The 13,074-nt window shown below is 43.3% G+C and overlaps 1 protein-coding gene across 3 annotated transcripts in view; it reads left to right on the top strand.

The window, feature by feature from the left end:
- Positions 1-6,391: 6,391 nt before the first annotated feature.
- The window catches only part of TMEM62 (transmembrane protein 62), a 56,033-nt gene continuing 49,350 nt past the window's right edge, over positions 6,392-13,074 (top strand). Inside the window, exons 1-4 of one of the 3 annotated variants that reach the window (XM_066276890.1) lie at positions 6,392-6,820; positions 7,083-7,194; positions 8,326-8,463; positions 11,188-11,233. In XM_066276890.1, the coding sequence (XP_066132987.1) occupies positions 6,641-6,820; positions 7,083-7,194; positions 8,326-8,463; positions 11,188-11,233 (476 nt within the window). In that variant the 5' untranslated portion in view covers positions 6,392-6,640. The remainder of the gene's footprint in view (positions 6,821-7,082; positions 7,195-8,325; positions 8,464-11,187; positions 11,234-13,074) is intronic. The other 2 variants (XM_066276889.1, XM_066276891.1) reach the window with 2 other exon arrangements.

The raw sequence follows: 13,074 nt of genomic DNA, 5'->3' as shown, positions 1-13,074 counted from the left end.
TGTACCATCCTTAAACAAAAGGATGCCATCAAAAGTGCAAATCCAGCAAAAGAAACTACAATTCTGTCCTAATTAAGGACAAATATCCATGGGTGAAAGAGAAAGAGCTGGCAGGAGATACAGTGACAGAGACTGTAATATGCGAAAAGGCGCGTATTATTTACATCGACTTGAAGAAGGAAAAACCACTGGCCCTGGCTGGTTGGCTCAGTGGTAGAGCGTCAGCCTGGCATGCAGAAGTCCCAGGTTTGATTCCCAGCCAGGGCACACAGGAGAAGCACCCATCTGCTTCTCCACCCCTCCCCCTCTCCTTCCTCTCTGTCTCTCTCTTCCCCTCCCGCAGCCGAGGCTCCACTGGTGCAAAGATGGCTCGGGCGCTGGGGATGGCTCCTCGGCCTCTGCCCCAGGCGCTAGAGTGGCTCTGGTCGCAACAGAGCGACGCCCCGGAGGGGCAGAGCATCGCCTCCTAGTGGGCAGAGCATCGCCCCCTAGTGGGCAGAGCGTCACCCCCTGGTGGGCGTGCCGGGTGGATCCTGGTCGGGCGCATGCGGGAATCTGTCTGACTGTCTCTCCCGTTTCCGGCTTCAGAAAAATACAGAAAAAAAAAAACACCAAAAAAAAAAAAAAAAAAAAAAAAGAAAAACCACAAACCTCAAAAAAGGCAGCAGAAGATACATTTAAGGCCAGTCATGGCAGGTTTGAAAAATTCAAGAGATCTGGCATCCACTCGGTGGCGAGGCATGAAACCGCGAGTGCTGACGTTAAGGAAGCTGAGGAGTACGTCACATATTTTGCTGCGCTTATCGCAAAGGAAAGCTACATCCCCCAACAAGTGTTGAATTGTGATGAAACACGATTGTTTTGGAAAAAATGCCCCGGAGGACTTTCATCACCACAGAGGAGAAGAAGTTGCCAGGCCAAAAACCCATGAAGGACCGTATGACCCTTGCATTGTGTGTAAATGCTAGCGGTGACTGTAAAGTAAAGCCACTGCTAGTGTATCATTCCGAAAATCCTCAAGCCTTTAAGACTCACAAGGTTCTTAAAGAAAAACTGCAGGTTATGTGGCGCACCAATGCTAGGACATGGGTTACGCGGCAGTTTTTTATTGAATGGGTAAATCTCATCTTTGATCCTGCAGTGAAGAAATATCTTCAAGAAAATAAACTCCTGATGAAAGCATTACCAATCCTTGATAATGCTCTAGCCCACCCACCTGGTATTGAAGATGGCATTCTCGATGAGTTCAAATTCATGAAAGTCCTCTACCTCTCACCCAATACAACTTCAATCTTGCAACCTATGGATCAGCAAGTCATTTCCAACTTTAAAAAGCTTTACACAAAGCATTTGTTCCGCTGCTGCTTTGAGGTGACAGAGAATACAATTCTAACCCTTCGAGAATTTTGGAAAGATCATTACAACATTGTGATATGTTTACACATTATTGACTTGGCATGGCAAGAGGTTACAAGAAGAACCTTGAACTCAGCATGGAAAAAGTTATGGCCTGATGTTGCAGACAGGGACTTTGAAGGATTCGAACCAGAGACCGAGACTGAGGTAGAAGTGTTGGGGGAGATTGTGTCCCTCAGAAAGTCGATGGGTCTGGAGGTAGATGAGGGTGACATAAACGAGCTCGTCAAGGAACATGAGGAGGAACTCTCAACTGAGGAGTTGAAGGAGCGACAGATGATGCAACATACGGAGCTTCTGCAAGAGATTAGTAGTGAGGAGAAGGTAGAGTCGGAGGAAGTGATTTCTACAAGTGAAATTAAAGACATGCTGGCAATGTGGGAGAAGCTTTCAGGTTTCATTGAAAAGGAACACCCAGCCTGACCAGGCAGTGGCGCAATGGATAGAGCATCGGACTGGGATGCGGATGACCCAGGTTCAAGACCTCGAGGTCGCCAGCTTGAGCACAGGCTCATCCGGTTTGAGCAAAAGCTCACCAGCTTGGACCCAAGGTCACTGGCTTGAGCAAGGGGTTACTCAGTCTGCTGAAGGCCCATGGTCAAGGCACATATGAGAAAGCAATCAATGAACAACTAAGGTGTCGCAACGAAAAATTGATGATTGATGCTTCTCATCTCTCTCTGTTCCTGTCTGTCTATCCCTCTTTCTGACTCTCTCTCTGTAAAACAAAAAAAAAGAAAGAAAGAAAGAAAGGAAGAAAGAAAGAAAGAAAGAAAGAAAGACCCAGAAAAAGTTTCAACTGGCTCTGCTTCAGCACTTTTTTTTTAAGTTTTTTCTTTTTTCTTTTTTCTTTACAGAGACACACACAGAGAGAGAGAGGGAGAGAGAGAGAGACAGAAACTGAGAGAGATGAGAAGCATCAATCATCAGTTTTTCATTGCATCACCTTAGTTGTTCATTGATTGCTTTCTCATATGTGCCTTGACCGCGGGCCTTCAGCAGACCGAGGAACCCCTTGCTTGAGCCAGCGACCTTGAGTCCAAGCTGGTGAGCTTTTATGCTCAAGCCAGATGAGCCTGCGCTCAAGCTGGTGACCTCAGGGTCTCGAACCTGGGTCCTCGGCATCCCAGTCCAATGCTCTATCCACTGCGCCACCAACTGGTCAGGATTCTTCAGTACTTTTTAATGACTTTTTTGTCACATTTCTGTAACATTTTAAAAGGCAGGCAAAAGCAAACCTTTTGGATAGATTTTTATTCAAAAGTCATGCAAGTGAAAGTGCAGAAAGTGCAGCCAAAAAGGCAAAAACAGGTGATGATTAAATGAAAAATACGTAATGTTAAGCTTAGGTTAAGTTTAAAGTTAAGAAAGTGCATTTTTTTACAATTAAGTTTTTGTGGTTTAATTTTAAGTAAAGAAAGTGCAGGTTTTTTTGCCTGACCTGGTGGTGGCACAGTGGATAGAGCGTTGGACTGGGATGCAGAAGGACCCAGGTTCGAGACCCCGAGGTCGCCAGCTTGAGTGCGGGCTCATCTGGTTTGAGCGAGGCTCACCAGCTTGGACCCAAGGTCGCTGGCTCCAGCAAGGGGTTGCTCGGTTTGCTGAAGGCCCGCGGTCAAGGCACATATGAGAAAGCAATCAATGAACAACTATGGTGTTGCAATGCACAATGAAAAACTAATGATTGATGCTTCTCGTCTCTCTCCGTTCCTGTCTGTCTGTCCCTGTCTATCCCTCTCTCTGACTCACTCTCTGTCTCTGTAAAAAATAAATAAATAAAATTTAAAAAAAAGACAGTGCAGTTTTAGTTTACACTGAGTGTTAAGAAAGTGCAGTTTTAGTTGATGTGTCTACAGTGTCTGCATCCCTTCCTCCCTCCTCCTCCGCCATTCACCTCCGTTAGCCACACTCACCTGTCTCCAAGGTAAGAAAACAGTACTAAATAACACTTTTTTCTTTTATATATATTGTTATGCATTGGTAAAGTATACATGTGTTTCTTAATTAAAAACATCTTTTTTCATAATTTAGGATGGTTTGGGGATGTTTCACAGGGCTGGAATGGATTAAATCTATTTCAGTTATTTTAAATGGGAGAAATTTGTTTGATATACGAGTTGACTGACTGACAGGCCTGGTTGCAGAACGAATTAAACTCTTATCTCAAGGTACCACTGTATGTAAACAATGAATTTGATATTATCCAAACTTGCCTTGACTGACTCATTCCAAAGTGGCTATATGGTAATTTCAGTTATATATGGAATCTGAAGAACAAAATAAATAGATAAAACAGACTCATAGATACAGTGAACAAACTGAGGTTTGCCAGATAGGAGGAGGTTGGGAGATGGGTGTAAAAGGTAAAGGGAGTAAGAAGTCATCAGAATATAAGGTACAGCATAGGAAATGTGGTTAATAATATTGTAATAGCCTGACCAGGCTGTGGCACAGTGGATAGAGTGTCAGATTAGGATGTGGAGGACCCAGGTTTGAGACCCTGAGGCCGCCAGCTTGAGTGCAGGTTCATCTGGTTTGAGCAAAGCTCACCAGCTTGGACTCATGTCACGGTCCAGCCATGATGAGTTTATTACGGGGTCTTTGAACAGGAAAGTTATGGAATTAAATAAATGATAGACAGAGACTTAAAGATATATACATATAGATGGGTTTGAGAGGATGGCACGGAGAATAGTCTCTACTGTTTCTCAGCTGTAACATGGCTGCTCCCAAAGCACATGAGTTTTTATTCAGGGAAAAAATGTGGTCCATTAGCAATTTAATTATTTTTAAGACAACTCAAAGACAACCCTCACCATACCATTTAAATCTAACTTTACACCAATAAGAAACTAGCTTTCAGCCCTGGCCGGTTGGCTCAGTGGTAGAGCGTCAGCCTGGCGTGCAGAAGTCCCAGGTTCGATTCCCGGCCAGGGCACACAGGAGAAGCGCCCACCTGCTTCTCCACCCCTCCCCCTCTCCTTCCTCTCTGTTTCTCTCTTCCCCTCCCGCAGCCGAGGCTCCATTGGAGCAAAGATGGCCCGGGCGCTGGGGATGGCTCCTTGGCCTCTGCCCCAGGCGCTAGAGTGGCTCTGGTCGCAAAAGAGCGACTCCCCGGAGGGGCAGAGCATCGCCCCCTGGTGAGCAGAGCTACGCTCCTGGTGGGTGTGCCGGGTGGATCCCGGTCGGGCGCATGCAGGAGTCTGTCTGACTGTCTCTCCCTGTTTCCAGCTTCAGAAAAATACAAAAAACAAACAAACAAACAAACAAAAAAGGAAACTAGCTTTCAGCCTCTTCTGGAGAACATGGGTAGGACAAGTGAGAATTAGGTATAGCTTTTTGTTAACTTAGTCAGGTGAGGTTGGGGGTTGGGCCCAGCACCTCTGTCCCCTAAATATATTCCAATTAGAAAAATACTCTATTTATTTATTCGATCCCCAACAGACCCAAGGTCGCTGGCTTGAGCAAAGGGTTACTTGGTCTGCTGTAGCCCCACGGTCAAGGCACATATGAGAAAGCAATCAATGAACAACTAAAGTGCCACAACAAATATTGATGCTTCTTATCTCTCTCCCTTCCTGTCTTTCTATCCCTATCTATCCCTCTCTCTGATTCTCTCTCTTTCTCTGTCAAAATAATAATAATAATAATAATAATAATATTGTAATAACTATGTATGGTGCCAGATCTTGCTCTCTTTATGGAATAACAAGAAATTTACCTTTCTCCTTTGACTATTAGGAACTGAAAGCCACTTTTTAATGCTGATTTGTAATTATTAGCTGGTCAAACCAGTATTTCCCTGATAAGCACTAGCTATACTTAAATAAGTAAATTCCCGTTTCTACTCATTTTGAGCTCTGTGAGTGAGGCAGGTTGGTTACAATTCAGGTCTGAAATGGAGACTGCCGGCCTGTTTGACTTGAAACCATGTTTCCCTGTCCAAAATGTCTTTTTTATTTTATTTTTTTAATGTGAGAAAGAGAGAAATGGACAGACAAGGACAGATATGAGAAGCATCAACTCATAGTTGCAGCACCTTAGTTGTTCACTGATTGCTTTCTCATATGTGTGTGTGTGTGGGGGGGGCTACAGCAGAGCTAATGACCCCTTGCTCAAGCCAGAGACCTTCTGGCTCAAGCCACTGTCAATAGGGTCATGTCTATGATCCCACGCTCAAAACAGCGAGCCCGTGCCCAAGCCGATGACTTCCGGTTTCAAACCTGGGTACTTGTTCCAGTCCGACCCTCATCCACTACGCCATCGCCTGATCAGGCCATTTATTGCTTTCTCATACATACCTTGACCAGGGGCTCCAGCCAAGCCAGTGATCCCTTGCTCACGTCAGCGACCATGGGGGTACTGTCTGTGATCCCATGCTCAAGCTGGTGACCAGCGCTCAAGATAGATGAGCCACCCCAAGCCTGCAAGCTGGGGTTTCAAACCTGGGTCCTCAGAGTCCCAGGCTGATGCTCTATCCACTGCACCACTGGTCAGGCTTGTTCTTATTCTTGCCCTTGTTCTTGTTTTATAATTTAGCAGCTTGACCATAGCAATCCTGCTTTATTTCTTCACTCTTTTCCTAAGCGCGAATCTAATTCTTCTTTTGTGCCTGGCCCATAAGAAATATTTAAAATGTATTAAATGAACGGTATACACCGTTTTGAGATATTATGTAACCAAGAGTATATGAAATCAGGTTTAGGAAAGAATGACTTTCACAAAGTATCCCTATTACATCTACCAAAAAACAACTATGGAAGTACGTTGTTAATAATTAGAAGGGTCCAGAGTAAGCCAATTGTCACATTGTATTGCAATTTAAAAAGCGTCCTCGTGCATACTTTGATTCTTACAACAACCCTGTGAAGTATGTGTGGGAGGTATTATTAACGCCGTTTTACTGGTTAGGAAACCGACTCACAGAGGTCAAGAATGACTAAGGCTTCCGCCTCCCGGAACCGGCTCCTTCCCTGCCACTCTCGACAACCGTGATTGGCGTTGGGTGTCTCGGTTTGCTTTCCGCCACCCTCACTGCTTAAGCAAACCGACCCCAGAGCTGCTGGCGGCCGCGAGGGGCAGGTGCCCCGGAAGGCGCAGGTGCCGGACCCGCGGTCCGGAGCGGCGCGGTAGGCTCCGCGACCGGAAGTGCAGAGACGCAGCTCCTGCGGGCGCTGCGCGGTACCTACCCCGGGCGAACAGGAGCTGCGCCCGGGCGGGCTGTATGGCCGCAGTGCTGGTGTTCAGGGTGGTCGCGGGCCTGGCGGCCGCGGCGCTGGCAGCCGTACTCCTGGAACACTACGGCCTGGCCGGCCAGACCTCGCCGCTGCCCCAGCCCCGCGTTCCCCGGAGATGGCACGCTACGCCTGGCCCTGGACCCGGCAATGTCTTCTGGGGTCTGCAGGTGACGCAGAAGGAGTCTGGCGGGGGGGTGGGTGCTGAGCTGACACGACTTGGTGAGACGCCGGCAGTTTCTTCGGGGGCACGACCCGTGACTGTTTGGGTCCCAAACTCCGGGGGGGGGGGGCCTCGGTCCATCCCCTGGGTGGGTCCTTGATGCACTGCATCTTCGCCTTTTCCTAACCTCCAAGAGAGCTGGTGGGTCGCTCTGTCCGTGCTACCTCTTCCTCACTCAGGGATCTCTGTTTAATACCTGCTTTCGGTAGATATCCGACATTCACCTCAGCCGGTTTCACGATCCAGGAAGAGCTGTAGATTTAGAGAAGTTTTGTTCTGAAACTATTGACATCGTTCAACCAGCTCTCGTCCTAGCAACAGGTAGGGAGGATTTACGTGCTGTCGTGTTTTGTGGCCCGGAACGTAGAATGCTAGCCAGGGCTGCAGCTTTTCAATTTGGGGGACATGGGAAACACTTATTCCACAGCCCCAGGTGGCCCCTCCTCCTGTGGAGGAGGTAACACATTATAATTCTGTGATAACTGAGTTCCAGGCTAAAAGATCTGTCATAGCAAGGTTATATTTTTATTAAAGCGGTAGGAACAGGACTCAGTGTTCTCATTTCAATGTCTGCTGAATTTGTATCTGTTTTTGTTGTTGCAGTCCTAAATTTGCGAGACAAGTAGGGAAAGCCCTTTAACCACAAATCAAAAGTTATCTTTTAAAAAAAAAAAATAAAACAAACTTTTCCATGTTCTTTACAGAGGTAGTTAATCTTATATTGTCAGTTGTTTGAGGCTTGAATAAATCAGGACACTTTTTTTCATCTCTTGGTACTTCTGTAACTTCAACCCCCTAACTGCTTGCTCCCAAACTGCTGGAGAAGAATAAGCTAAAAGAGCATCTGTCTTGTCTATTAGGGGTTTTATCCCACCACCTTATTGGAACACCTCTACTGGTATGATGGAGTAGCAGTCCTCATTTAATGGAAAACCTCGATATCAAGTGCCTGTCTAGTTTTCTAGAAAGTTTGATATTGCATTGTCCAAGCTACACCTTCCAGGTTGCTTCGTGCTGTAAAAGTTATACTTGGTCAGATTATATTGGTTGCCATAGAGATTAGGCACCAATCCAGACTGTTGAAATTTCTGACACACTGCTCACAAAAATTAAGGGATATTTCAAAATGAACATGAAGCTATAAAATATCCCCTAATTTTTGTGAGCATTATTGTTTTCATTAGACTCTCATCCTTTATTTAAAAATATATTTTGGCGACCCATTTCTAATATAGGAGGTTAAATAGGCATTTGCTAACCTACAAAAAAAAACAAATCCCTTGCTGAGAAAAATCTAGATGGCTTGTTTTGGACATAAATGGACTCATAAGTGGCTATGCTTACACATTGCTGCATACTTTAAGTATCTGTTCCTTGAATGTGCATTAAAAATAAATTGGACCTCCTCTGGTTTATTTTGCATTGTGATTCAGTTCTTATGTTAATCTGTAGGAGATCTGACAGATGCCAAAACAAAGGACATGTTGGGATCCAGGCAGCAGGAGGTAGAGTGGCAAACTTACTATGGTATTCTGAAGAAGACAAAGGTCATGGAGAAAACCAAGTGGCTTGATGTGAAAGGAAATCATGGTAAGAGTCAAGACCCACATATAATTAAGACTATTTTTATTTCCTCCAGGAGCCTAGATTCTCCAATTTATATTGTGAAATTATAAAATGGGACATTGTAACATAGGTTTATAGATACTGAAGGCCACAGCTCTGAAATATAACCAAAATATGTGATTTTAAAACTTCAGATGTCACCGTTGGCCTTTAAGGGGAAAATTAGTATAGTCCTTTCTTTTTTACACAGAAGAAGAGCCTCTAGCAAAACCCATGCAGGTGACTGTTAAAAAAATACACATTTCTAGTTGAAAGAAGCCAAACCCAATCAGTCTATATATTATATGATTCCAATTATATGGCATTCAAGAAAAGGCAAAACTATAGATAGATAACAGATTGCAGTTGTCAGGGTGAGGGATGGGGAGAGAGGTTGACTATAAAGAGGTATCATGGGAGAATTTTGGGGGGTAACTATTCTATATGTTGACTGTGGTGATATATTTATGACTGTACTTTTTAAAGCCCATAGAACTGTAAAACCTACCATTTTAAACAGATAAATCTATCTGGTGAAATACACAGGTGTTGGTTTGATCAAAATGCCCTCATAGGCCCTGGCTGGTTGGCTCAGCAGTGGTATCAGCCCAGCATGTGGAAGTCCTGAGTTCAATTCCCAGACAGGGCACATAGAAGAAGTGCCCATCTGCTTCTCCACCCTTCCTCCTCTCCTTTCTCTCTCTCTCTCTCTCTCTTCCCCTCCCACAGCCAAGGCTCCATTGGAGCAAAGTCGGCCCAGGTGCTGAGGATGGCTCCATGGCCTCCACCTCAGGCACTAGAATGGCTCCAATTGCAGTGGAGCAACGCCCCAGAGGGGCCGAGCATTGCCCCCAGTGGGCATACCGGGTGGATCCCGGTGGGGCGCATGTGGGAGTCTATGTCTGTCTGACAACCCCCCCCCCCCGCCCACCCCCGCTTCTCACTTCAGGAAAAAAAATATATCCTCCTATAGAACAACTAGTAAGTATAAATTGAAAATAGGATATCTGGCTTAACAACTTTCTCTGCTATATTTCCCTTTTGTCCTGATCCTAATTAGTGGTACAGGTCAAATTATTTTGCAGTAAATTACAAATGTGTGCATTTTTTAGAAAGTTTTCCAAGCTAAGGTACTGACTTATTTCAAGTAAGAAATAACAGAATCTTGTGTTTAAATAATTTAGATAGTCCTTTGCAGTTAATAATAATCTAATTGGGCTTGCATAGGCCTAAATGCTTATGGTATGGGTATATACACTTGCACATTGTGCTAAGATAACAGAAACTAATTTTTACTAAAATTTAACTGTAACAGTTTTTCTCTTAGCAACAGGATTACATATACATTAATTTTTGTTAAAGATTTTATTCATTGATTTTAGAGAGAAGATAGAGAAAGGCGGGGGAGGAGGGAGATAGGGGAAGCATCAACCTACAGCAGTTGCCCCTCATACATGCCTCAACCTGGCAAGCCCCAGGGCCCTGAACCAGCAACCTCAGCATTCCAGGTCATCACCCCAACCACTGTGCCACCACAGGTCAGGCTACATTAATATTTCTGTTGACCTAAATTGGACTTACAGCTTAATTTCTAAGGTTATTAGAAATGTAGTGGATTCTTGTTAAATCAAACAATTTTAGCTATTGCAGCCAGTCAAGCTCTATGAAATCACTGTATTTCCAGATAAGTGAATCTTAACCCTTATCATTATATAATTCCTTTCTTACTGAATTTTCTTTAAGATTTAAGAAGAGAGGGGTCTTGGTGCTGTATTCAAAGTAATCTCCTGTTTAGAGGTACTTGGCATGGATCTATGTATCAGGCATGAATCCAGTCTTCGCTGGCTTCTGGAATGGCGTAACTGAAACAGCAGCAACAACTGTCTAATTTTGTAACTTCAAATTGATGTATATTCTAAACAGTATATAAATCAAAGTATTTATTATTCTCCAGTGTACGAGGTGCCTTAAGTAAGTTTTCAGATAATCTAAATTCTATCTTCAAATTTTAAAAGTTATCGCCTGACCAGGCAGTGGTGCAGTGGACTGGGACAAAGAGGACCCAGGTTCGAAACCTTGAGGTCCCCGGCTTGAGTGCGAGCTCATCTGGCTTGATCATGGGCTCACAAGCTTGAATCCAAGGTCACTGGCTTGAGCCTAGTGTTGCTGGTTTGAGCAAGGGGTCACTTACTGTGCTATATAGCCCCCTGGTTAAGGGACGTATGAGAAAGCAATCAATGAACAACTAAAGAGCCGTACGAAGAATTGATGCTTCTCATCTTTCTCCCTTCCTGTCTGTCCCTATCTGTCCCTCTCTCTGTCTCTATCACAAAAAATAATAATAATAAATTTTAAAAATTATCAATCTAATTCATTGGCATTCTGCCATTTAAAGTGTTATTGAGCCTGACCAGGCTATGGCGCAGTGGGTAGAGCATTGGACTGAGATGTGGAGGACCCAGGTTCAAAACCCCGAGGTCACCAGCTTGAGCGTGAGCTCATCTTGTTTGAGCAAGGCTCACCAGCTTGAGCCCAAGGTCACTGACTTGAGCAAGGGGTCTTTTTGTTACACTAAAGTGATTTTTTTTTGTGTTTCTGTCACAAAAATAATAATAATAAAGTATTATTGAAAGAAATGTCACTTCAGTCATTAATGTTTGAATTTTTCTTGTTAATATATATGATGTTTGTTTTTTTCTTTTTAATTAGATGCATTCAACATTCCAAGTCTGGAGAGTGTTGAGAATTATTACAGGTACTGTAATGAACAGAAGACAGACCATGGTGTGTGACAAGGGTAGAGTCAATGAATGGGTGAAACATTTCTTAGCAGATAAAATTTATGTTACAGAAATTCTGGTAATTTAGAAAAGTAGGCTTTTTTCAAGTGTGTGTGAGAAATTCAGTTTTTATTTTTGTTTTTGGACTTTTTCTTTTAATTATTTTTATTTCATATTTTTGTATACTTTCATGCTTTTTGTTGGCTAATGATACTTTTAATATTTCACCAAACTTTATTTTTTCTCCCATTGATAAGTAGCAGAAGTCATTTAGATAACACCTTGTCAACTAGAGTACTGTAGATTTTAGGAATGCTGAGATACTTATTCTCTTAGCCTCTGGGGTGGCTGAAGAGCCCAGTTGGTCACTGCTAGCTGCTTTGTCCTTTCATTCCAGTCTGTCATACAAATATTAATTTTTTTTTATGTTCCATGAATAGGAAAAGACTGTGAATGTGAAAGGAACTTTGAGTTAGAAAACCAATTCTCTAATTTGTTGAAATTCTTCTTTTGGTTGTAATTTTATGGTATTTCTGCACTGCGGTCAAGTAGCAAATATTTCTTAAGAGCCCATGGTTAGATAGCATGAGAGAAAAAGGATTTAATATTTAAAAATATAGCCTCTGCTTTCAAGGAAGTTTGTCAAGGTAAGGGGGATAAAAATTGTTTTGGAAATAATTAGAAAAAACATGGAGGAATGGCTGATGAAATGCTAGATTATTTATTATACATGCTAATCACTGAGAAATCAGAAAAGGCAGAGGTCAGCTTTGGGTAGACAGAGAAAAGACTTTATTTTTAATTTAAAATAATTTTAGTAATTGGATATAATTGATATATAGCATTGTGTAAGTTTAAGGTGTACAGAATGTTCATGTGCTACATGTTTATATTGCAATATGATTACCACTGTAGCTAATACCTCTATCATGTCACATAATTATCACTTCCTTTTTGTGGTGAAAGGAATTAAGATCTAGTTTCTTTTTGTCTTTGAAGTTATAATACAGTATTTTATTTTTAAGAGAGAGATACAGAGAGACAGACAGGGACAGACAGACAGGAAAGGAGAAAGATGAGAAGCGTCAACTGGTTGCTGCGGCGCTTTGGTTGTTTATTGATTGCTTCTCTTACGTGCCTGAAGGGGAGGGGCTCCAGCTGAGCCAGTGACCTCTTGCTTAAGCTAGCTACATTAGATTCAAGCTAGTGACCTCGGGGTTTCAAACCTGGATCCTCAGCATCCCAGGCCAACAGTCTATCCACTGTGCCACTGCCTGGTCAGGCTACAGTACTGTTGACTGTAATTACTATGCGGTGCATCAGGTCTTCAGAACTTATTTATCTACTAGTTGCAAATTAGAGAAGACTCTATAAAAGAAGTGGACATTGCATCCAGTCTTAAAAAATAGGTAGCATTTGGAAAAGAAAGACTCTATGAGGGGTATATTTTAGGTAAAAACAACAACAAAACCCCAGAACTTTGAAAGCTAGAATGAAGTTTTGGGGGCAGTAAGGAAACTGGTTATCACCAAAATACAGGCTCATAATGAGGACTAATCTGACATTGGTAGCTTGGGGCCAATATATGGAGGGCATAAGTGAGAAGCATAGAGATTTAGATGGATGAGTAATAGTGCATAATCCAGTTAGGTTTCTTTTTTTTATTTTTTCCCAAAAGTTAGAAGCAGGGAGGCAGTTAGACTCCCGCATACGCCCAATGGGGATCCACCCGCATGCCCACCAGGGGAGGATGCTCTGCCCATCTGGGGCGTTGCTCCGTTTTGACCAGAGCCATTTTAGCACCTGAGGTGGAGGC

The sequence above is a fragment of the Saccopteryx bilineata genome, chromosome 4, assembly GCF_036850765.1.
Source record: "Saccopteryx bilineata isolate mSacBil1 chromosome 4, mSacBil1_pri_phased_curated, whole genome shotgun sequence".
Classification (NCBI taxonomy): Eukaryota; Metazoa; Chordata; class Mammalia; order Chiroptera; family Emballonuridae; genus Saccopteryx; species Saccopteryx bilineata.
Note: the sequence above shows the minus strand (reverse complement) of the source record. Positions and strands in the feature narration are given on the sequence as shown.